This window comes from Guillardia theta, assembly GCF_000315625.1.
Source record: "Guillardia theta CCMP2712 unplaced genomic scaffold GUITHscaffold_32, whole genome shotgun sequence".
Taxonomy (NCBI): domain Eukaryota; class Cryptophyceae; order Pyrenomonadales; family Geminigeraceae; genus Guillardia; species Guillardia theta.
Window position 1 is genome coordinate 167,224 of NW_005434642.1, and position 23,940 is coordinate 191,163.

A 23,940-nucleotide genomic window follows, 5' to 3' on the forward strand; every position below is an offset into this window, starting at 1 on the left:
TTGTAGGGCTCATCACCCCTTTTGAAGGATACGAAGCACGAGCGTCCCCGATGTCTCACCTACTCCAGTCTCTCCACACCGAAGGAATAGTACGCCGCACCTCTTGTCCTTGCATCCCCTCATTTCCCGTCCACCCTAGTAGGTCATACTCTAGCGCGCACCTGCCAGAGGAGAGGAGAGGAGAGGAGAGGAGAGGAGAGGAGAGGAGAGCAGGGAGGAGAGTTGACGTTTTTGACAGGCGGCAAGGTGTATTGAGATGATCGCCAGAAACGAGTTGGAAAAGGTTGAGAAGCTGATTGACGACGTGTTCACTCTGCGATCCAAGGTCAATCAAGTTCTGCATCCTCCGCTTGTTTTGTCGTTTGTTGTCGACCTCGAAGACTTTGTCGTAGCAGCGAGCGAGGAGGAGGAGATGGTCAAGAAGGCTTTTCATCAGTCAGCCGCAGAGTTCGAGGGGGTCGAGGTGACGGATGCAAGGGTCAAGGGCTTCCAAGGGGACGAGAACAGCACGAGGATGGAGCTTGCCGTCGAGTTTGACACGAGCGAGAAAACAGAGAAAGAGATCAACTTGGCGTTTGATAATTGGATGGAGAAGCAAGCTTTCAGCAAGTGCTTGACGGTGAGTTATGGACCAAGTTTGCAGATAGAAAGCATGATGGAAACGATTGTGATGAAGATGACAGAAGAACAGAGGCATTTTCAAGGCAGATGAGGGACGGGGGGAGGAGGAGAAGGAGGGACAAGAATGAAAAAGAAGTGCTAATGATAGCGGATATGTGAGGTTATCATGTCTAACAAGAGATTGTTTCTTCGCAACACAGAACTTCGGGATGATTGTCAAGAGGGCGAAGTTGGTCGGAGCTGTTCGCATGGCTAGCAAGGAATCTCTCTCTGCAAGCAGCTTCCTCAAACTGGTTTGTGTGCAAACATTCAATCTTAGTGCTTCTTGCTGACAAGAGGCTGATGGCAGTTGGAGAAGTTCAAAGGATATCAAGAACTGTTGAGCAACATGGAAAACATCGATGAAGGCAGATTGCACAAATTCATGTCGACAATTTCAAACCAGTATCTAGCGGAGCTTGTGAAGGATGAAGACAAGGAGGACGAGGACGAGGACGCGGAGGAGGAGGAGGACGAGGAGGAAGGAAAAAGGAGTATCGACAGGTCGTGGGAGAGATTGTGCTTGCAAGGCATCAAGTATGCTATGGGTGAGGTGTTGGAGGTTGCAGAGGAGAGGATGGGAGAAGAGCAGCAGGATGGGAAGGCGACAATGAGTGAAATGGTGAAGGAGCAGGAGCAGGAGCAGGAGCAGGAGCAGGAGCAGGAGCAGGAGCAGGAGCAGGAGCAGGAGCAGGAGCAGCAAGAGAATCAGAAGGAGGAGGAAGGAGGGACGGGGTTGGCGCTGGCTGAGTTTGGAGTCAGAGGAAGACGACGAAGGACTGCAGGAATGCGCTGGTTGAACCCCGATAGACTCCTGCCACATGCTGAGAGACTGTGCGAGGAGACCAATCTTCTCCGAGAGGTCTTCAACATCGTGTTTTCCTCCTCTTCCTCCTCCTCTTCCTCCTCCTCCTCTACGTCGTCATTGCTGCGTGCAAGCCTTTCTCGCTCGATCTCGTACTTGGCCAGCAGGCAACTGGAGGAAGAGGAGCGAGCAACAGATGAAGCCTACTTCCTTGACTGCGTCCTCCTCCTTGTACGGTACGGGAGCAGCAGCAGCAAACTGGAGGGTCTCCGTGGTCTGCTCCTCCTCTGTATGTCTCACCCTCGAGTTATGCGGCTGATCGCTAAGGAGGAGGGGATACGCATCCTTGCGCAGTGCCTGGAGGAGGGGACAATGCGAGGGAGGGTGCTTGCCTGCTCGGTGCTTGCTTGCCTCTCTGCCCAGCTCGAGCATTCTCGACTGTTCCTGCAGGTTGAAGGACTCTTGGTAGGTCTGTTGGAGCTCGGAGAGGAGGAGGGCGAGGAGGTGGAGGAGGAGGGCAAGGAAGCTGCAGCACTAGTACTTGCCAACCTCTCGGAGGACCAGAACAACGCTGCTCGCCTCCTGCTGGACGATCGTGTCATCCTCTTCCTGGCTAGCTGCGTCTCCTTCGGAAGCCTTGCTGCCTCCTGCTCCGCCATCCACGCGCTCTCCCTCCTTCCCATCGCTGACTTGCCCCTGGACAACTTCCGCATCGTGCACACGAGGACAGAGTGGCTGGTAGCTCCCAGCAGGGAGACCTCTCTCCTGCTCGAAGGAGCAAGCAGCTCCGCCTTCTCCTCTGGCCTCCTGCAGGTTCTCATCGGAGGATCCCCTCAAAATCAGATCGACTGCGTCCGCCTCCTCCTCAAACTCTCTGGCGACAACGCGCTCATCCTCCTCCTTCTCCAGACCCCCGGGACCCTCCAGGTCCTCATCCGCCTCCTAGGCCTTGCCTCCCCGGAAGCCAGCGAGCATGCAGCAGGGGTGCTGTATAGGCTCTCACTAGAGCGGACAGCACGGGCACAGGTGGGGATGGTAGAAGAGAGCCTCGCGGAGCTTGCTGGTGTGATGGACCAGGGAAGCACTGTTGCTCAGGTACTCCCAATTAATCTCCTCTCGTTCCTCCTTGTTCTCCTCCTCGTTTTCATCATCATCATCATCATCATCATCATCATCATCATCATCATCATCATCATCATCATCATCATCATCATCATCATCCTTTCACTCATTTGTCTGTTTCTCATTCTATTGTTCTCATTCCTCCTTACTCTGCTCCTTAATTCCTCCTCCTCCCTTTCCCTTCTCTACCTGTTTCTTCTCAACTGACATCTCCTCCTCCTCCTCCTCCTCCTCCTCCTCCTCCTCCTGCTGCTGCTGGTCATTTGTTTTCTCTCACCACCACACAAAAAAAAAGGAGGAAAAGGAAAGACGGCGCCTCCCCCCTCCTCCACCCTCGTTATGAAAAAGAGGAGAACGACAAAATCAACAGCGACATCGACGCGGGGGTGGGAAAAAGAAAGAAAGGGGAGGGGGGAGGGGGATCGTGGGCCCCCAACGCCATGAGGAGGGTGAGGGGGAAAGTAAAAAGAATTTTTCCCCCCCCCCCCCCGTGTCTCACAGAACATGGCCTCTGCTGCTCTTCTCAACTTCATCGACTGTCCAGAGAACCAGGCGAGGCTGAAAGAAGCTTCCTCCTCCATCGACGTCCTCCTACGTCTTGCAGAGGAGAGCGGCAACCAAGTCGTCAGGAGGAGCGCGGCTGGCGTGCTGAGGATGATCATGGAGGGGGTGGGAGGGTTCAAGGCCATGAGGATCAGGAGGAGGCTGGAGGGGATGAAGATATGAAAAGTTTTGCGCCACATTTCCGCTTCAATAGAAAAACTTTTGACGTAAAAGGAGGAGGAGAAGGAGAAGGTGGCAGCAGCAGCAGCAGCAGGAGGAGGAGGAGGAGGAGGAGGAGGAGGAGGAGGATGATCAGACACGGATCTTTGAGCCACTTTGGAACCAGTGGGCAGATGTCTTGTACATGTCGTCATCGAACACTCGAACCAGAGGCTTTCCTAGGATGTCAGTCTGCGTGCGCGCCAACTCCTGCAGCAAACGGTCAGCCAGTCGCAGTGTCGATGATGATTGAAAGCGTGCAGCACAGAAACGACGATGAGACCCCATGTGCAGACAGTCGAACTTTCTGTGCAACTCGACGTGCCAAACAAGATCCCCTCAACATAGCTGAACATGGTACAGATCGCAATACAAGCATGTCACCGGAGCTGTTCTCGCCCTGTTTTTCTTGTCAGCCCACTTGCTAGCAAATCGATTCTCAGTCTCATAGGAAGAGCTAAGGCCTGAAACGTCCGTTAATATCTCAAACTCCTTCCCTTCCCCTCCCTTCCACTCCCTTCCACTCCCTTCCACTCCCTTCCACTCCCTTCCACTCTTATCTCTCCTCGTACCCATCATCTTCTCTGGGAATCTTCGATCGTAAAACGTCTCCTCGAAGGGCTTCACTTTGATCTGCTTTGCCTTGGGCGGCAGCACAGAGTGAAGAAGCTCAAAATTTCTCTGCTCAGACCAGTTGCTGTTCAGGAAGACCATCAAGAAGTACTAGTGAATCGAAGGGCAAATACGCTATGAGCACTGAAGACGAGAATCTGGAGTTGGAGAAGCCTCCTCGCAGGCTGTTGCAGTTGATAGCCGTCGGTCGAAGATGCACCTGAGAGTCTGTCGGATCAGAGAAGCAGGGAGGGGAGAGAAGTAGCGGAGGTTATCAGGTGAAGGTGAACGATGATGAGGAGGAGGAGGAGAGAACGAGGACGGAAGAGCAACGGGGTAGCAAGTGAGCATGACCTGAGTAGGAAGGCTCCTGCTCATCGACGCCTCCTGCAGCAACCTCCTGCTGATCTCCCCGCTCCCCCGCACCATGTCGCGCATTTTATAACTGCCAACCCAACAAAGTGGGGTCAGGAAGCGAAGCAAAGGCTATTTTGAGGGGGTAGGGGTGGTGGGGGCAAACAGAGAACACGTCGGAATCTCTGGAAGCGAGGCGGGTGGATAGCGAGGGAGAAGAGCGAGGGAGGAAGGGAGCGAGCGAGCGAGGAAGGGAGCGAGGGAGGAGGGCGAGGGGAGGAGAGTGAAGGGAGCAGAGCAAGGGAGCAGAGCGAGGGAGGAGCAATCGTAGCTTTCTGCATACTCGTGGTGTATTCGAACAAGATTTTAATGTTAGAGGTGCGAAGAGGGGAGGGAGGGAGGGAGGGAGGGAGGAGGTAGGAAGGGGTTTTGATCGTCAGTGATTGCTCGCTAGCGCGGCGAGGGATGCCGAGACCTTGTGCATTGCTTTCTCGAAGAGATTGTGAACCTTGAGCTCTACCTCCACGAGCTGTTCACATGCTGTCATGCCGCCGACTTCATAAGGTCCACAACCCTCACCTGCTGCGGCACATACTCCTTGTCGTAGGTCACGTTCACCTGGCAAACGTGACGCTCGTTAACTCCTCAACTCGCACACCCCTCTCTCCTCTCCTTCTCTCCTCCCTCCATGTTTTACCCCCTCCTCCCCTCCCTCCTCCCCGCCCGCCCTCCCTCCCTTTTCCCGGGCCTCGCTCGCTCGCTCCATCTATGTGTCACTCCCTCCTCTCCGCCCTGAGCTCCCTCCGCCCACCTTGCTCGTCCTTCCCCCGGTCTGAGGCTTCCAGGCTTCAATCCCGCCCTTCGTTGGCCTTCAATTGTAGCACAACAATGACAGCATGGAGAGCTACCTCAATCAAGTTTTGTAGTTCCTGCAGCACAAACATGAGAAGAAATGATCGTATGAGGGAGGAGGAGGAGGATATAATGTTCAGAGCGATAAGAAAGGATACTATGAGAACAAGGATGCGAAGAACAATGTAGGCGATGGTGAGCAGGAAAGAGGAGTAGAAGAGGAGGAGAGGACGGGAGGGGAGGGGAGCGGGGGTGATGCTGGGGAGAGGCCTCAACCTGGGGGAGCGCGCTGAGAATACGGAACCTATCGTTCTTGGAGGCTCCAATCTGAGGACGAGCTCAGGGACGGTTAACGGGCCGAGCTCCGACACTTCATCACCTGCTTCCAGACGCTCTCGGAGAGCAGGGGGACCGCATCGACGGTCACGAACTTCTCAGCTAGCTTCAAGCCGATCTGCCGATGGACCAACCGTACTGTCACTTGGTTGCCCGAGACTGAGCTGGGTATTCCCTCACCTTCCGAACGTTAGCCTTGTCAGCCAGGGAGATGAGTTGTTGTTTCCCCTCGTAATCCCCTGGGAGTAAATGGAATAAGGACGAATGTAAAGGCGGCAAATGAATCTCTCAGACTCGCACCTGTCACCATATTGTATTTCGCCATGTACTTTCCCAACGTCAGGTGCCACTTGTCCAAGATCTGCTTGCCCTCCGTCTGTCGTCTGTTAGCGAGCATCCATCTCCTCTCACTACTCACCACCGTTGCCCCAAGGCCCGGCTGCGACTGAATCTGCGCACACAAAGGGAATGAATCGCCTGGGATGCTGAGATCCCCACACCTTCTGGAGAGCCATCTGTAGTCGAGATGGCGCTTGTGTAAGATTCAGTATCAGGGGGAGGATCTTTATCTTGTCCAACTCCTTGATCTGTGCCAGCGTCAGCCATTCAAGAGCACAGGAGAGGCTCACTCTACCTCGTGAGCGACACGGGAGCTCGACCGGCTCTCTATCGCAGCTTCCAGCTCCTGCAAGGGACTCCGGTCATCGTTCCATCCAATTGCAAGAGGGCACGACATTGAAGGCAGAGTCGACGTCCTTCATCCTCGCCGGGGGTCTCTTGACCTTAACGACCTCCTTGAGTTTTGCGTGCAAAGACGCTGCCTTGGCATCCATCTGCTGCTTCTTGGCTATAGAATCGCTGCTCTTCTTGACTTCCGGTGGGTGTGCGTTTGACTGGGAAGGAGCCTGAGGTTTTGGTGCATTCTTCAACCCTGTTGCGGAGGGATTCAGTGGGATTCAAGATAAAGAAGCGTCTTCGTCTACCCAGCGCTTTCCCTGCAGTCTGAAAAGACAGCGTCAACTGTTCAAAATGTTCGCAGGAGACGGGCATCACCGGTTTCGGCCGCTTCGCATCTTGTTCGGTACCAGCAGATCCATCCAGTGGCCGTTTCTATCGTGTCATCAGAGAACAAGGGCGTGCGATGGATAGAGACAGGCAGACCTTGGACGACTTGGCTTCGCCCTTTTTCTTGCTCGCAACCTTCGCATCCGGTGGAGATGATCCATTTTCTTTCGACTTGGACACTTTCTCAAGCTCCTTGCTCACAGGGTCAGCAACAAAGAGGAAGGTAGCAGGGCAGCCCAGGCACCTTGGTGACAGGATTCACTTTCAGTATCTTTGGTCCTTTTTTTGAGTCAAGTTGCTGCAAATTGATTTGAGCTGCAAAGAGGGGGGCAAGGTTGAAATACAGTGTAGACGAAATCCATCACAGGGTAGGGATATGGAAATTTTTCACAGCAGAGGCGAACAAAGTCTTGAATGCTCAGCAGCCCGTATGGTAGCTGACAAGGTCAAAATGTTAGCTTCAAAACTGGTTCAAGAAAACAGCAAGAATTCGGTTCACTTGATTCGACAACGGTTTCTCCAAAAAGTTCGGGTCTGCCAAGGAATGCAACTCTCCACTGGCTGGAATTCAAGTAAATCATCAGACTCCAACAAGACTCCAGCCCTGCACTCACATAGTTCATCCTTCTCTTGCCCCTTCGCATCCCAGACGTACGAGCAACACCATTCGGCATTTTGCTATCAAGGCGTCAGCACAACCTTCATGTCTGATGGAGAAAACCATCAGGTATTTCTCGGGGTTTTTCGGCTCCACTTTACTGAAGTACACCTGACCAAGGCCAAGGTAAGACACGCGGCGCATCTGAGATGTTCTGTGCCTTGAAAGGCTTGCGCAGAGCATCCAGTGAAACCACGTCCAAGTGAAATGATAGCAAGATGCTCCTGGAAGTCCTTTCAAGGTCAACTCCCTAGAACGAGATCAGTTCACGCTCTTCTTCATGGCATTTTAGTCTCTTTGAAAGTGAGCACAGCACATGTATTCATCGTCTCGTACCTTCTTCCGGTACCTCGCTACGCACACCTTTGATATTTCTCGTGACTGGTAGTACCAATACAGGACCACAAAAAACCTACAGTAAAGCAAGTGACTAGAACTCTGTTGGAGGAAATCACCATCGAACACACTCACCGCCCACACTCCTCGATTGCTTTCTGCGATCCCCCCTCACCGATAGCGACAATCTTGCCCAAGAACGGCATACTGAACGAGGGTGAGTTGGGCAGCACTTGTGCCTGACCGCTACAATGCCGCACCTCCCTTCGTCTGCCGCCACAAAGCAATTATCCAACAACTGAGCCGGAACGTGTCAGACAGAGCAAGCACGTCCTCTCTCTGCAATTGCCTTGTATTCACGGCGACTCGTCTTGATTGATTGATAGAGCTGCGCTCCCTCACGGTCTCCTGCATGCCTGCATGACCAACGTGCGATTCCTCCTCAACAGCTTGCCTGATATCACTTTGAGCAGTTCACCACTTTCCGTGCGCAGAGGAGGGCCAGGGAAGTATCGAGGACCCTCCGCTGATTCTTTGTCCTCCTCCTCCTCCTCCTCCTCTGGCCCTCGAGTGCCTTCGTCATTGAATACACTTCTTTTGACCTTTTGCTTCTTCGGCTTCCAGTGTTCACGGGTCTCTGTGCAGCAGACATGAGACATAGGACATGAGACGTAGGTCATCAGACGTAGGACATCGCACATCGCACATCGCACATCAGGAGAAGGTGCCATACCATTCAGGTCATCTTCAGCAGAACCCATCCTCCATAGATGTGTGAACAATGGGGCAGGCTCCCTCGTTTTCTCACTTGTGACCTGTTGTGCTGCAAGCTGTAAAACAACTCAGAGGCGGCAACAAACTTCAGCAAGCGGACTAAAACATGGCGAGCCTACGCTGAGTGAGAGGGAGACTAAACAGAGGCAAAACAAATCGGTTCGTGGGAAGACTCGCGCTTCTAGAACGGTTTAGCTCGCCCATTTAAGCCACCTTTTCCTCGACCACCACTGTTTTGTCGATGTTGAAATCCTAGTATGCCCCTTCTGCCTAGTCCTCATTCTTGTCATCATCATCGCTATCATCATCATCCATCCATCACTGTCTCGTCCTCTCATCTCCCTCCAACCCCATGACGAGCGCACGCCAGGCAAGGCATCATAATGGAATAGAAGATGATCTCGACTCTTTTTCTCTGCCCCAGGTATTGAGTGCTGAGGCGTGCCGGCGGCGGCATCCGGTGCGGGGCCGGGCCCGGGGCGTGCCATCATGGATCGACCCCTGAGTCATACCCGGCGGCGGGCACCGTCGGGCCTGTGGACCGCGGCACTCGCGGCCGGTGCCGGATGTCCTGATCGAGATCCGATGATGGCGGCATAGGATCGGACTCGGATCATGCTGAGTCCGTGCCCACCGTCGGATCATGGCCGGGTGAGCTTTCCCGGCTCGAGGCTCCGGGCTCGTGTTAAGTTGGCGTACGACGGGGGGGTCACAGTGTGCTTCCGGTAATGATCGGACGGGAGTACTGCGCGTCGGCGCCAGTTGACTCGTGACGGTCACCTGGCACCCGGCGGGGCCCGGGCCACTGCGCGTGCCGCGTGGCCGGCGGCCACTGGAGTCAGGGCCACGGATTGAGAGTCTCGGAATTCCAGCTAGTCACTGAGTGTACCAAGCCCCCCGCGATTCCGGCGAGGGGGCCCGGCCCCCGGCCGCCGCCGAGCCTCTCCGCATTGATCATCGGATGACCTAACTCCCTATGGTCCTCGTACTGATTTTTAACTTAACTTTGAGTAAAGGTAGGGCACAGGTGCCGGAAACTTTTGAGTAAAAGAAAAGCTATCCTCTTGATGAGGGGGGCCGGTGGTCATCGGGGGTTGTTTTCTGTGGGGGGGTTGTTTTGAGAACTCACAAGGAAGAGTTTTATGAAAGGACTCGAAGAAGGCGGGAGAGAGGGGAGAAGAGGGGTCCTTGAGGGTACTGGGGTGGTATACCTCACAAACCCCAGCCGTTGGAGGTTGAGGGGGTTAATGTGACACGTGGGGGTGGCACGAGGATCGGTGGTCCTCGTGCGACCTTATCGTCGATGACTGGATGGAGTTTTAGGGGGTCAGGGGTGGGAGGGGTAGGGGTATTCTGAGAGTCGAGTGGTCGAGTCAGCATGCTTTACTCCCAGGTACCCCACCCTACCCGAAGAAACGAAGGAGTCGTGTCTCCCTTACAAAAGGTGAGAAAAGCAGGGGTACCTGCAATAATTTGATAACATGACTCAAACTCCAGGGACAAAACCCTTGGGGTTTGGCATTGAGGTCAATGATAGGAAATCGTCAAAGTCATCATGGCAGCCTAAAGAGGCCTTCTGAGACAATACAAGACTTTCGAAAATACTCCCTTTCGACTGGATTGTTTTTGGACCACCCCTACCCCTGGTGGGGGGGTCAGAGCAGATAGGAAATTTCAGGCAAGACCACCGGTACCCAACCGCCTGCCCTATTTCCCTGTCCCTTCCAAAAGATCTGTGTCACTGGTGGTTGTTCATTGACTACCCCTACTAAGTTTCCCAGTACCCCGTTATTCCAACCAGACCAGTCGCTCCACCCCATCCATGCGGCATGAGGCATTACTGAAACCTATCCTCATGGGATAACGAAAATATGCCTTGAAAGATATGAATAAGTTCCGGCATTCTGCATCGAGCTTGTCTGTTGACCGACGGCATTGCTACCAACATACCAATCACCCTCCCAAGACAGACATGACCCACCCACTGCCTCGACCTCCCTGCATTTACCAACCCCATACCTCGATTGGTTCTGTGGCACCCCTACCCCCTCTATCCCATTAGAATCACCCTCATGACAGAATGCGCCCGGGGTGTTCAGGGGAGGGGGATGAATTTTATAAAGCGATATTTGACTAAAGATTGGGAGACAGGGGTACCAACAAGTGAACACCCACCCCACCCTTGCTCCTGTATCAGTCTTGTCTCAGATCTGCCGCACGTCGCTCCGCGATGGCTGGTAGGACGGGTCGGCCTCGCGGGATTCTCGACAATGAGAGCGTTAAGCTCATCTATGCCGAGAGAGTGGAGGAAAAGAGGAGGAAAACTGCTAGGAGCCTTGAGCTTGCACAGGAATATGGGGTTAGCGCAAAAGCGATTAGGGATATCTGGAATCGTCGAACGTGGTGGCATGCTACTCAGGTGCTGTGGACTCCAGAGGAAAGGAGGGAACACGAAAGCTCTTGGACAAGACGCTCAAAACCTGGAAGACCGCCTGGATCCAAAGATACAAAACCTAGAAAGTGTAAAAGAAGAACTTTGGAACAGCTTGCTTTAGCATCCGAGAGCTCAGGATCCGCATATCATGTAGGATCTTCACAGGCCGCTTGCGAGGGGCAGGATCACGAAGGCATGTCAAGATATAGGGATGAATACGATGACGACGAGTATGATGATGATGACGACGACGAGGAGGAGGACGAATATGACGTGGACGAGGACGGGGACCAGGACGGGGATGGCAGGCGGGGGGACAGTGATAACGAGAAGGATATTGAATCTTTCGACATGATAGAGGAAGCTGATACGCCTTCCTCTCAGTCGGACCCATCATCAGCTTTAAATCTTTTGGTATGTGACCGCTTTTATTATATCAAGTAACACTGCATGTCCTGCAGGAATGCCAAGGATTCCCGATGGAGGGGGCTTGCCAAAGCTCGATAGACCTTGGATCCAGCAGCACGACTACCAGCAATTCTTCTACATTCACAATTCATCGGGGAATATGTATGGCGCAAGAGGAATTATTGCAAGATGCATTGGAGTTCATGGAAAGGAGTATACGTTGAAACACTTTTTTCTCGAACTTTACAGGTGTGATCTGTGATTGATTTTTCTTGTTGTATGGATGATCAAATATTCAGGCAGACAATGCGATCATGTCATCATACTCTCTGCTTGAGAGAGCGCTCAAATCAGCTTTCATGATATTGGAAGTCAGTGACCCATAAAAGGTTCTTTGTACCTCTATCCATGCCCTGTTTGAACATGTGAATGCCCAGGTACCACAAGAGAAAGCTTCATCTTGCAGCTTATCTTGCTGTCACAATGGGTCGTTTGATGCCAATGCGGCCCACATTCACGACTGCAACATCCTGATGGTCTATTGATTTTTTTTGGACGAAACCGTTTTCATCCTGATACTTTCTTCATGGCAGGAATACGATGAGATTTGCAGGATAACAGCATTCAAGATTTGCAAGAGTCAGCAATACGCGTTTCCTTCAAGCTGGCCCAATTTGTGGTACGCTGCGCACTATTGAATTGTGATTTCATCTCTTGTTTTGGTAGTGTCATTTATCTCCAACGTTCACGATCATCCCTAACCAGCCCTTTTTTTAGACTGAAGAGCTCTGAGTGAAGTGTCCCTCAGATCTGAGTGACACTTTGACAGCTTCTCCCACCAAGAGTGGATATGCCTCGTTGAGATAGCCGTGCTGGAAAACCTCGTAGAAGGAAACTCCCGGACAGTTTCTTTGAATGCTATCGTGTGTGTTTCCATGCCCTCAGTATATGTGCATTATGTATATGAGGCTCAACGGTGAAATATGTGCATTATTTGTATGAGGCTCAACGGTGAAAGACGCTGAGGTTGCTTTAGAAGTAGCCGATTGGTTTCTTCTAAAATTTATCATTTAGATTGCCTCTTCATCGATCCCTCGATTTCTGTGGAAATTGTGAATATGTCGGCAACTTGCGGAAGACTTCTGCACCTCTCTCAGTCGTGTTGCCAAGACACTCCTTGCTTACAAGAGGGCATACGAATTGAAGTGGATAGAGTCCATGAAACAAAACGGTTTAAACCTAATGTTTCGTGATTGTGGACGTGCAAAACTTTCCGAATCCAAAGTATTTTGCCCAATCCACCAGGTATAGCAAATTGCTGGCAACTACTTGGTGTAAATCTTGGCTTTGAATCATTAGAGTGATAGGAAGGAGCAGGCCCATACAGACCCTTGAAATGTGCTCCAAGGTCCATACCGTGAAAAACAGCAAAGCAAACTCGAGTCAAATCAATAAAAATGTTCATTATGAGAACAAATCGTTGATCCCAAATCATCGTCAAACCATCACACAGTCAACGATTGGCTTATCATAACGTCAACCCGCACCGCATGCGATCTGTGGGCGCCATGGGCAGCCCGCATCCCCACTCGTGCAGGGGCGTAACTCGGTTTTCCCTGGTTTTCCAAGTCGGGGGCTTCTTTCAACCTTCGATAAGCAAACTCGGTGGGTGGGGGTACTTGACAGGGGGATTAATGAGGGGAGGGTGATTGAGGAAAGATGGGTAGAGAGATATTCAGGTTGGGGTAGGGGTATCGATGACAAAGGGGGTAGGGTATAAACCAATGGGGTGGTGGAATTGAGGGGGTGGGTTCACCAAGAATGCTGGCGCAGCCTTGAAAGGGGAGGGAGGTGGGAGGTGGTAGGTGGGAGGTGGGAGGAGGGAAGAGGGAAGAGGGAAGAGGGAAGAGGGAAGAGGGAAGAGGGAAGAGGGAGGATAGGATTAAAGAAGGGAGGGATAAGGGAGAGAACATGACAGAGGCGAGGAGGAGAATCAGAAGGATGGGTGCGCTGAGATTCTAGTATGACGCGCTACTTGTGCTAAAGGTTTTCGAGGGCAGTATCCTGAGAACTCAAGTTGGAAGCGCCTGCAACCGTGATGGTTGCACTGCAAGCATTGAGCTTGAGAACGTTGTCGAAGATTTCACCTGCTGGACAAGCGATTGTACCTCCTGCTAAGTTGCATTCCCGTTGGCTCTCCGAGGGCTCCTCCAGCGCGAGCAAGAAGAAGCAAGACGGTGAGTGAAATGCTGCTGGTCCACGTGTAGGGTTGCGCATATGGTCCAAACTCAATCTGACTTCATGCGGCCATGCAGCCGTCATCATGCGTTTACGCAGGAAAGAAGAAGAAACAAAGAAGTGAAGTGCAGATGCGTTCTTTTGTCCAGGCATTGACATGCGGTCAGGTACGGAGCACCGCTCGGCCAAGCCTTTATCATAGCCATTGGAGGAATGACGGCCATTGGTTTAGGAATTTATGGTGCGCTGACTTGAATTTCGTTGTTCTGTCTTGATGCCTTCTGTTGCAGGCTGGACAGTGATGGACCCCAGGATGGGAGGAATCAGCTCGAGGAGGACAGGCTTCTAACAAAGGACCTTGTTGGTCATACGCTCTTATCCAATAATGAGTTTTCAGAATTTGCGAAGAACTCGTGTGAAGGTGAGCGATAGATTGAGATCTCCTTATCGCCCGTGGGCATGGAGATGCTTCGACCCCAATGAATCTCCTTAATTCCTCCACCTCGGGGCAGGGGAACGATTTACTTCCTGCAGCAAAGGAGAATGTGCAAATCCATCACGTTCGTCCCTGTTAAGCCCGTTCGAAAGAGGCCTCCCTCCTGCAAACTTGTCCTTAGACTCACCAGCAGGAGATTTCACTACCGACCTGCTCGAAGAAAGTGTAGGAGTCGAACGTTTCCAGTGCCTCCTGTTCACAGGAAGCGTCTCTTCACTCCTGCAGACATCTCCAACCGCAATCTTCGATCACCTTGTACGATAGACCGAGGGCCTGGGACCGCTGGATCGTGGAACCGTCGCAGAAAGCACCAGCTAGTGGAGAAGGTGAGAAAGGGATGAAACTAGTGAATGAGCGACCTGCGTCTGTCGGGCCGTCCTGTCCGTCTGTGCCTGCAGAAAGGAGAGTCCAGCCTCCTTCTCCTTCTCATCCTTCAGGTTGAACAAACGTTGAAAGAGCAACTCATGCCACCTTGAAGCTCCGCCGCCACCATGAGCGCCATGTGCGAACATCTGGACAGGCGTGTGAGGGCAAGAGCGAGGCCAGAGGCGTCTTGACCTTCCTCCCCTGCCGATCTTTCTTGGTGTACCAGAGCCTTTCATGTCGATTGTCGTCTCACCGGCAAAGATAACGCACATCTTCTTCCCTTTCTTGTTCTCTTGCTCATGATCTAACTCGGCCAGTGCCTGTCGTTGAGAACCCTGACGTTAAAAACCCATGCCTGTCCTTTGCTTGTGAGGAAGGGTAACCTGCCTCGCTGTCTCCGCGATTCTGTGAGCTGCATGTGCCGTGTCTCCTCGTAGACAGAGCGTTTCGATTCGACCTTCAAATCCCTTCTCACAAAGAAACCTCTGCATCCTTGTCTTAGCGCCTGTCATCCTTTCCTCCTCTCCTCACCAGCGCTGCCTCAGCTGCCATCCTGTTGTTTCCTATCACAAAGTTCTTACTGCGAGAGAGCCTGGCGTCGCCCTCTTTCAGCGTTTCGTCTGCTCCACTGCATCCGCATCAAACGCTTGCGGTCAAGATAGTTCTTAGAGACTTCAGCTCACCTCGCTGCTCCAGCACGGAGATACTCAATGACAGACTGAGGAACCAAAGCAGCCAGTCCCCGCGACTTGACAACGTCATGAGAAGATCGTCAACGAGTCTAAGTGAGTGCACGCACTTCAATCAGGTTGAGGGCATCCGCAAACGTCGAAGGGTCGAACGTGGTGGGGCCTGACGCGATGACATCGATAGGGTCGTCCAACACGTCGGAGAGGATCAAGGAAACAACCTGGTTTTTAAGAAAATTTCATCCACAGGGAGGAAAGAGGGGGAAAGGGAAATTTCCTACGTTGGCAGGGTATGCCGCTGCGGCCAGCTTCCCTCCCTTGACGGCGGAGATGTGCTTGCGGACCTGGAGGTTCAAGTCTTACAGCAAAAGCGACACATCCTCGTCCTACAGTGTTGAGCTCATTGATAGATGCTCCAGCTGTAGCGAGGGCCTGACGAACTCTCGTCAGCATCCCCGTCCTGTCCGTGGTTGCACGATGCTAATTCCTCCTCACCTTGGTCGTGGAAACCTTATCCTCCAAGGAGATGGAGCCGACGGGTACAGGAAGAAGCGCAGACCCTCCTCCTGATATCAGGACTAGCAGAATGTCCCCGTCTCCGCACTGCCGAGCCATGTTCAGGGCCCTGCGAGCCGTTCACAGTCAGTCCAGCAGCTTCGCATGTTCAGGCTGCTCTGACTTTGTCGCTGCCTGCACTGCTCGTGCATCTGGGATGTTCCCCCTCGACCCCAAGTGAACCTGGGCAAGCATGAGATGAGAAGAAACTCGTTTGAGGGTCCTCCTACTTCACTCCTCAGCCCCGTTGCATCAGACTCGGGCTGAGATATCACTATCCCACTTCTCAGCTGGTCCCCGAGAACGCTCTCTGCCGCTCTTGCCATCTTGACACTGGCCTGCGCAAGGCAATGAGGATGACTGGCATCACTGCGGTTGCTGATGCTGCTGCCTTGCCGAAGGATAGCAGGTTGACGCCTCTTGTCACTGCCAGCTCAACATCCTTGACCTGCAGCTGTGTAGCCGAGCCGTGCTTGACGTTGAGAGCATCTTGCGAGAGCTGTAAGGAAGAGGAGGAGAATGATGCACAAGGAGGAACCTCTAACGAGACGATCTGGGCAGACAGCCGAGACAGCGAGGCTGAACGCCTGCTGAGCATGGACCCTTGGATCCTGCAGAAGAGCAGCTAAGGAGGACGAGTAGGGAGGGTGTGGGGTACCGCGGCGATCGAGGACATGAAGAGGAGGAGGGAGAAGCAAATCAGGGGAGGAATCTTGACTTGTTATTGCAGTTTCATCCTCAAACACGTCTCCTCTTCTCTCCCCCTCCTCGCTCCTCTTCTACCTCCCTTGCGTTTCCCCACCCTGATCGTCCTCCTCCGTCCTCCTGTTCTTTCACTCCTCTGTGATAAGATGATGTTGAGCTTGCTCACTCTGCACCCGAATTTCTTCGTCTGATCCCCAGCCTGATAAACGACGTCACTCCTTCCTCTCCCTCTCCTCCCTCCTCTCCCTCTCCTCCCTCCTCCCCCTTGTCCTCCCTTGCTCTCCCTTGCTCCCCCTCCTCCCCCTCCTTCCCCTCCTCCCCCTTCGTTCATAAGCATCACATCATTGTCTCATATCTCCTTCCTTCCGATCTCCTTCCCCCCCCCCTCCTGTTCTCCCGGTCCCCTTCATTCCTTTTCCCTACACCCTTTTCCTGCTAGCCTCTGAAAAAGCCTCTGGAGCCCTCCCCTCCACTTCCTCGCCCCTCCCCTTCCCGCTCTCCCTCCCTACTGCTGCTCCTCCCTCCCCTTCCTCCTCTCCCTCCCTGCTGCTGCTCCTCCCTCCCCTTCCCGCTCTCCCTGCTCCTCCTCCTCCTCCCTCCCCTTCCCGCTCTCCCTCCCTGCTGCTGCTCCTCCTCGCTCTTCATCACGCATATTCTCCTCTCATTGACTGTCATCTTCATCTGCTGCTGCATCCCCCGCTATCCTCACGTCCCCGTCCCCCCTCCACACCCCCTTCCGCGTCCTCTCCCCTGCTTCCTCTGCTCTTCCTGCCCTGCCCTGCCCTGCCTTCTTGATCTCACGCTCCTGACAGATCATGTCGGCTGTGCGCTTGTTGCCCATGGCGATGCTGGCGTGGCGAAGCTGCGCGTTCCATGTCGGCATGCGAACTTCCCTTCTCCCTGCCTCCTCCTGGTCCTCCTCCTTGTCCTCCTCCTGCTTCTCCTGTCCTGCTGTTTTGGCCTCCTTCATCTGGAAGCGAGGCGCCAGCAGGAACTTGGTGTCAGCGAGGCTTGCCAGGAGCATGTCTGCCTCAGCGCAGGTACAGGCGCAGGCTTGCAAAACTGTATGCTCGGCCTCGAGCTCGTCAACAGCTCCGTCCTCGGACGAGTCTGTCCTGCTGGCTGACGACTGGAGGCTGGTGAAGGCTGTGGGAGACGGCTCCTGCTTCTTCCACTCCATCAGCGCGACGCTGCAGGGCGAGTACAAGCCGGAGGAGCTGCGGCGAGCAGCGAGCGAGCTTGTGATGCGCAAGGCGGAGGAGGAGATCAACGGAGCTACCGTGGCTCAGTGGATCGAGTGGGAGACAGGAATGACCCCGTCGGAGTACATGCAGGTGATGGCGCAGGACGGAGCCTGGGGAGGAGCCATCGAGCTACACCTGCTCGCGGACTTTCTGTCTGCGCAGATCAAAGTCTACGAGAGGTCGGGCAACGGCAGGTTCATGCTACAGCACGTCTTTGGCAGCTCCTCCTCCTCGTCTCCCTCCTCCTGCCGATGTCTCCATGTCGTCTACGACGGCAGCCACTACGACGCTCTGATCCCGGCAAGGATGCAAGAGGCTGGCTCTAGAGGAGCTGAGCCCAATACGCCCCCACCTGCTGACCGCCTTGTCCTGGGCGACCCCGCGAAGTTGAAGTCGCAAATCGCCGTCAGGAACAAGTTCGGCCAGTGCGTCCTGGGATACCCCGAGCCCAAGGGAGAGCAGCACACTGCTACTGTGATCTTCATGCATGGGCTGGGAGACTCGGGGTACGGCTGGGCTCCTGTGTCAGAGCAGCTCCAGATGCCTTGGATCAAGTTCATGTTCCCGACTGCCCCCGCCCAGCCGGTGAGGAGGAGGAGGAGGAGGAGGAGGAAGGTGGCAAGAGGGTGGGGGGGAGAGTAAGGGAAGAGGGAAGGGATGCACTAGGAGTACCAGCTGTGGAGAGGTAGTAGGAAAGGCAAGTAATGTAGAGGAAGGGATGGGATGGAAAGTTGTAGAGGAGCTTGATTATGAACATGTCTTCTCTTCCCTTTGCTTCTACAACTAGTCGAGTGATGGAAACTAAACAGGTGTCGCTCAACATGGGGATGGAGATGCCGGCTTGGTTCGACATTTACTCCCTTGACCCTGAGGACAAGAAGGAGGATGTGGAGGGGATGCTGGAGAGTGCCAAGTACGTTTCCGACTTGATTGAGAAAGAAATCCAGGTGAGGAGGAGGAGGAGGAGGAGGTGGTGGTGGTGGTGGTGGTAGTGGAGGAGGAGGAGGAGGAGGAGGAGGAGGAGGAAAAGGAGGAGGAGATGGGAGGAGATGGGCTCTGTGGTAGAGGAGAAGAGGAAGCGCGGAGATGCAGGAGATAAGGAGTGAGTCGGGGAGAGGCAGAAGATGAAGAGGAGCAGGAGGAAGGTTGGCGATGACGATGGTGGTTTATCAGAAGGGAATTCCCCCCAACAGGATTGTTCTCGGAGGTTTCTCTCAAGGCGGCGCCATCGCGTACGCGACTTCCCTCATGCTCAGTGAGACGCCGCTGGCTGGCGTCTTGTGCCTGAGCACGTGGATCCCCCGCTTCGTGCGTCCTTCCCCTGCAGGTCAGAATGCGAGAGGAGGGAGGCAGGAGAAAATGTTGCGGGGCAGAGGAGGGACGGGGGGGAGGAAGGGATTAAAGTAGGCGAAAGGAAGGGGAGCAGGGAGCAGGAGGGCTCATACTGCTGCAGGGCTGAAGCAAGACTTCCTGGTATGCCATGGCGACAGCGATATGGTGGTGCAGTACGAGTGAGAGAAGGAGGAGAGGGAGGAGGGTCGTTGCTTTTGACTGAATTGAGCAGTTGGGGGAGGCAGAGTTTCGAGAAGCTGGTGAGCGAAGGAGCCAAGGCTGAGTTCAAGACTTACAGGGTCCGATATGCTCCTCCTCCCTCTCTCTCCCTCTCTCTCCCTCCCTCCCTCATGCATTTCATCAGGGAATGGGCCACAGCCTTTGCGGGGAGGAGCTTCAAGGTTTGAGGTCTCCCTGCTGCTCTCATGTCATTGACGGGAATCGTCAGACATGCGAGACTTCCTGCTCAAACGTCTTCCTGGCACAGCAAAGCAGTAGGAGCGGGGTAAGGGGAGGTAGGAGCAGGGTAAGGGGAGGGTTACGAGTGGGGGAGGGGCTGAAGGTGAGGAGGAGCGACAGGAGGTGGAGAGGATGGAAGAACCATCTCATGAAAACAATTCTATCAAACAAAGTTACAACCTTGACAACATCATCTCTTTAGCTCATATGCATATCATTCCCAATCATTGAGTTCCTCAACTTCACTCGTTGACACGTCCTCCTGGTCGTCTACAGCTTCCATCAAATCCTCGTTTTGCATGTCCTCCCTGCCATCCTTCGTCAGGAAGGGATAAGGAGGGAGACTGAGCCAGAGTGAAGAGCAGGGGAAGAGAAGCAGCGGCAGTGTAGCACAGGGGGGAGAGCAAAGGTAGGTAAACAATGCAGGGAGATTGAGAGAAGAAGAAACAGAGGGGTGGAGGCGATGAGCAGAGAGCGAGGAGAGCGAGGAGAGAAGTAGCAGAGGGAGACAAGGGAAGTGGAGGTGCAGCAGCAGAACAAGGTCATGCACGACTTTCTCTGCTTCTCCAGCTGCTTGTAAGACCATGTCATCTCCACAGGCCGCAACCTGTCAACACAGTCAGCTCCTCCACATGCGCCATTCCTCTCCCCCTCATGTTCCCCAGACCTCCTCCCCTCCCACCTCCCCTTCATCCTCGCCTTCCTCCTCCTCTACCCCCTGACTCTCTCCTCCTCGTCATTCGTTATCTCCTCTCGCTCCTCTCCTCCCCACATCGTCTACCTCTCGTCATGGTAGGAAGTGCATTGTCTGACTGCTTCCCTCACGGCCTTGGGGGCACCCGGCTCGGGCTCGAAGCTGCGTGCTCCTCGTCACACGCAGGAGATTCTAAGCGAGAGGAGGGGAGAGGTAAGAGGAGGGGAGGAGAGGGGAGGGGAGAGAGAGATTCTATCAATGGAGAGGAGAGGAGGGGAGGGGTGAAAGGAGGAAAGAAAGGAGGGAGAACAAGCAGGGAAGGGAGGGAATGGGAGGAGCGAGTACAAGTCAGAGCAGGAGTTGTCTTCATCTTCATCAATTGCTTCCATCATGCCCTGGCGCAAAAGAAGTGACGAAGGAGAAAGTGAAGGTAACTCGGCATGCTCTTTCACCTGCTTCACTGTTAGCCCGTTCTCCAGCAGCTCGTCCAACTGATCGTCGTTCATGCACAGGTTATGTATCCTCCTCTGCAGCAACGTTGCAATTAGGAAGGTACCAGTAAGGTGCAAGGAGGGGCAGGCCAGGCAGCTCAAGTAGACGGGGGCGAACAAGGAGGAAGCGAATCGGAGCACTGCAAGGAAGAGGAGGAAGGGAAAGGAGGAAGGGATGACCCCGTGAGGTATGAAGGAGAGAAGGAGGGGATAGAACAATAGACATCAGGTGGACCTTGAGTCTTGCGCATTTCGACTTGAGAACCTTATGGAAGATATTCTCCCCATTCCTGACGCAAAGTCTCAGCGAGGAGGAGGAGGAGGAGGATATATCAACATCGAGCACTGCCGCCAGTTCGCTCCAAGGTGCATCAGCATGCGGGTAGCTGCGAACCTTGCGGCAAAGCTCCCGTCAGAGGTGAGGAGGCATCAGACCTCGCAAGCTTCACTTGGCGTAACGCACGGCTACAAGGAGGGGAGTGTTCCTGTCGCGGTTCTCTGCCTCTATGGAGGCTCCCCTGTGCACGAGCTGGTCCGAGAGCATCAGGAGAAAGATCTCATACAGCACGAGGGGGTCAGACCATCCGAATGATGTGATCGTGCCCTCGGAAAGCAGCATGGTGGAGGGGAGTCCAGAGGTATCCGTCAGGAACGTTGATCTGTCCTCCTGCCCTGTGCTGGCTGTCAGCCTGTGGAGGGAGCGATAGGAGGGGCCTTACTTGAGGACTTCGAGGACTTGTTGGACGTGGTCTTTCGGGCACTAGTGAATGTGTCAGAGACTCAGGAGCGAGACGGTCAGGGCAGACCATGGCATCTTCTCGAGGGTAGCGACAGAGCTCGATCAGCTCCGAGTTGAGCAGCTCCTGCAATGCGAGAAACCGGTCAGGTGGAGGATGTGAGACAGGAGAGGGGGAGGAAGAGGAGAGGAGCAGAGGGGTTTGGAGGGGATCAGAGGCCGACTAGCAATAGCGTGACAAAACAAGGAAACGGGACAGGATTGAAAGCAGGGGAGGAAGAGAGGAAGGGGGGAGGAGGGGGAGAGGAGGTGTGACCTGGTCGCCCTCCGACACGTTTGCGTTGACTATGTCAGGCTCCTGCATTCCGCATCAAACATGTCAGGAGAGGATGATGGAACCGCTGTAAGCTCCGAAGAGAAAAAGTAGCCATGAGGGTCCAAATCCTGCAACAAGCTCCCATCACAATCATCGCAACAGTCAGGTGGCGGGGCAAGACATCGCTGTGAGTTTTGCTGTCCAAGTCGGTGGAAGACAGTTCGGAGTGGACGTCCCACGGCTTTTTGTTGTCGAGTTCACCGAACTCCTCCATGAAGTCCATAGGCAGCCTGCTACGAAATCTCTTGTACAAGTCGATCTCGTCGCTCAGATAACTGGATTCCTCCGTGCTGGAGCTGCACAGACGTCAGAGATTTTTCTCTCCCCCTACACTAGCGTGCAACCTGGTTGTAGATTTCGAGCTGTCCTTGAGGAGCTGCGGAGCGATCTCAATATTGTCGTCCTGCATGATTTCCTCTCGGATAGCGTCCACTTCGGCCTCCTGCTCCTTGTCCGCGTACTTGGGGGCTATGCTTCTCATCGCTTCGTCCTCCCTCCTCTCCGCTTCCCTGAACAGACCAGCGAGCGTTTCAGAGTCCACCGATGACGACTCGCTGCTGGTGCTGTAGTCGGCCGATATTCGGCACTTCTCAGCCATCTGGTCTATGACGTAGTTTGGCTCATCCATCCTTGAATAGTTGAAGATCGTTGCCTTCTGGACGTGCCGAGGATTCTTCGACGACCTGTCCGGCCACAATCCCATGTAGCACTCGAACAGGTTGAACAACCCTTTGGAGGCCTTCTCAGGCGTGAACTGGCCGTCATCGTCTTCATCGATAATCCTCGGCATCCGCTCTAGGTTGTACTGCAAGTTCTCCTGCTCTATCTCATCCCAGACCTTGTCGAATGCTTCCGAGTACTCCTTCTCCGTCAAGTTGTAAAGCTCGCAGATGGTCTTCCCTTCCCCATCCCCATCCCCTACTATTATCACTTCCTCTTTCCCTCCACTCTCCCCTTGACCCCCAGTGAGCCGCACTACTCCCAGGAAGCGACTTGGAGTATTTTTCAGCGATAGCCCCCAAGAACAATCCACTGGGGAAGCAGAACGGTCTGCTATCATGCTTGCTGCTACCAACATGCTCACGAGCAATCGGTAGAAGGTCATGACCTTGAGTCCATCAAGAGAAGCCTCGCCCGTTTGCTCGCTCACCCTTGGGATCGGGCTACGATACTGATCCGACTGCTCACCTGTCAAGACATAGAGATCAAACAGGGGACAAGCGAGCAAGATTGTAACAGTATGAAGCACATAGAACCAGGCGAAACATTGACAACTCTGATAAAAGTGCTGTTGCCCATCTTCAGCAACCCCTTCCCCTCCTTCCCCTCCTCCTCTCCCTTAAAGCCTCCCACACACACATCCCCTTGCTCCTGCTCCTGCTCCTGCTCCTGCTCCTGCTCCTGCTCCTGCTCCTGCTCCTTCTACTCTTGCTCCTCTTGCTCTTTCTACTTCTCCTGCACCTCCTGCTCTCATTATCCTGCTAGTCCCGCTCCTGCACCTCCTCCTCCCTAGCACCTCACGGCATTGCGGCTCCTCCAGCATGTTGATCCCGACTACCCCGTTGTCCCTATACCCCCCACCCTCAATTTTATCACCCTACCCCACTCTTATATTGAAACTTCAACGAGATTTTCAATCAAAGTACCCCACTTGAAAAGTGAGTACCCGTGATGTCAAATTGCACCCACCCCCAACTCATCCCCCGCCTATCACTACACTTGTTTTACTGCGAACGGGGGCCATGGCGAGTGGGCGGAGCCTTGCGAGGCCTTTCATGGCGCGAGGGAGCGGAGGAAGCATGTCGACTGTCCTCACCTCCTCCTCCTCGCCGTCATCTCTGACGATCTCGTACCTCTCCGCCTCCTCCTGCACCAGCACCTCCCATGGTGGTCAAAGCAGCAGTTGCAGCGACAGGACGAGAAAATCCCCCGCGCTTCCCCACATTAGGACGCAGAGGAGATGCTTCCCGAGCTCCTTGGCACAAGGATCAGCTCGTGTGTTCTTCATGCCGCTGGCAGCGGCATGGAGGCGGCAGCAACTCTCCAAGATTAGAGGATGCAAGTCCAGAATAACAGAGACCAGCGTGCCATCCAGGGGCTTCACACAGACTTCAGTCCTGCCTGCAGCAAAGACTTTGGACAGGGTGATGATGAAACAGCTATCGGTGCAATGTGTCATAGGCTGCAACCCGGATGAACGAGACATGTTGCAGGAGCTCGTGATTTCCATCTCAGTCTTCACCGATCTCAGGAAGTCCCTCGGGGAGCACGTGAAGAAATGCGACGTCCTGGACGAGATGAAAGTTCGGGCGCAGTCGCCTGACTGGGCTTTGCATGCAGCATCGGAGTTGGCAGGAACGCACAACTACTCGACCTTGGCG

General features: G+C 54.0%; 6 protein-coding genes across 6 annotated transcripts in view; 3 read left to right on the forward strand and 3 right to left on the reverse strand.

Moving 5' to 3' along the window:
• Positions 1-3,313, forward strand: part of GUITHDRAFT_108032 (hypothetical protein) — a gene marked incomplete at both ends in the record, with an annotated part of 7,870 nt that extends 4,557 nt beyond the window's left edge. Inside the window, 4 exons of the mRNA XM_005832914.1 lie at positions 247-619; positions 822-914; positions 971-2,560; positions 3,089-3,313. Of these exons, the coding sequence (XP_005832971.1) occupies positions 247-619; positions 822-914; positions 971-2,560; positions 3,089-3,313 (2,281 nt within the window). The remainder of the gene's footprint in view (positions 1-246; positions 620-821; positions 915-970; positions 2,561-3,088) is intronic.
• A 129-nt stretch (positions 3,314-3,442) lies between these two features.
• GUITHDRAFT_108033 (hypothetical protein) lies at positions 3,443-8,293 on the reverse strand (the record flags this gene model as incomplete). Its single annotated transcript, XM_005832915.1, has 28 exons — positions 3,443-3,559; positions 3,734-3,813; positions 3,922-4,030; positions 4,074-4,181; positions 4,791-4,844; positions 4,895-4,933; positions 5,127-5,174; positions 5,224-5,244; positions 5,444-5,494; positions 5,547-5,621; positions 5,684-5,742; positions 5,804-5,879; positions 5,922-5,954; positions 6,004-6,090; positions 6,138-6,188; positions 6,235-6,434; positions 6,487-6,505; positions 6,557-6,613; positions 6,665-6,760; positions 6,813-6,866; positions 6,913-7,005; positions 7,068-7,129; positions 7,183-7,246; positions 7,290-7,386; positions 7,576-7,638; positions 7,698-7,769; positions 7,823-7,860; positions 8,165-8,293. 28 exons carry the CDS (start codon positions 8,291-8,293, stop codon positions 3,443-3,445), a joined length of 2,052 nt encoding a protein of 683 aa, XP_005832972.1.
• Positions 8,294-10,566: 2,273 nt separating this feature from the next.
• Positions 10,567-11,214, forward strand: GUITHDRAFT_108034 (hypothetical protein; the record flags this gene model as incomplete). Its single annotated transcript, XM_005832916.1, has 1 exon — positions 10,567-11,214. The coding sequence occupies one exon, from the start codon at positions 10,567-10,569 to the stop codon at positions 11,212-11,214; it is 648 nt and encodes a 215-aa protein (XP_005832973.1).
• Positions 11,215-13,171: 1,957 nt separating this feature from the next.
• On the reverse strand, positions 13,172-16,120 carry GUITHDRAFT_138485 (hypothetical protein; the record flags this gene model as incomplete). The annotated part of the gene is given in 17 exon segments (XM_005832917.1): positions 13,172-13,265; positions 13,326-13,427; positions 14,040-14,104; positions 14,165-14,226; positions 14,272-14,304; positions 14,384-14,424; positions 14,662-14,735; positions 14,810-14,906; positions 14,962-15,026; positions 15,078-15,188; positions 15,249-15,311; positions 15,331-15,399; positions 15,463-15,592; positions 15,647-15,705; positions 15,753-15,860; positions 15,971-16,021; positions 16,061-16,120. 17 exon segments carry the CDS (start codon positions 16,118-16,120, stop codon positions 13,172-13,174), a joined length of 1,284 nt encoding a protein of 427 aa, XP_005832974.1.
• Positions 16,121-17,918: 1,798 nt separating this feature from the next.
• GUITHDRAFT_57831 (hypothetical protein) lies at positions 17,919-19,209 on the forward strand (the record flags this gene model as incomplete). Its single annotated transcript, XM_005832918.1, has 6 exons — positions 17,919-18,056; positions 18,281-18,418; positions 18,645-18,783; positions 18,898-18,982; positions 19,036-19,102; positions 19,168-19,209. Coding segments are annotated over 6 exons (609 nt in total), but the record flags the coding sequence as incomplete, so codon positions are not given.
• A 267-nt stretch (positions 19,210-19,476) lies between these two features.
• GUITHDRAFT_108037 (hypothetical protein) lies at positions 19,477-23,102 on the reverse strand (the record flags this gene model as incomplete). The annotated part of the gene is made up of 17 exons (XM_005832919.1): positions 19,477-19,570; positions 19,813-19,869; positions 20,044-20,118; positions 20,302-20,351; positions 20,409-20,483; positions 20,683-20,737; positions 20,794-20,841; positions 20,897-20,976; positions 21,029-21,119; positions 21,167-21,207; positions 21,254-21,310; positions 21,500-21,541; positions 21,583-21,627; positions 21,681-21,855; positions 21,904-22,667; positions 22,710-22,747; positions 23,081-23,102. The coding sequence occupies 17 exons, from the start codon at positions 23,100-23,102 to the stop codon at positions 19,477-19,479; spliced, it is 1,809 nt and encodes a 602-aa protein (XP_005832976.1).
• Positions 23,103-23,940: the final 838 nt, after the last annotated feature.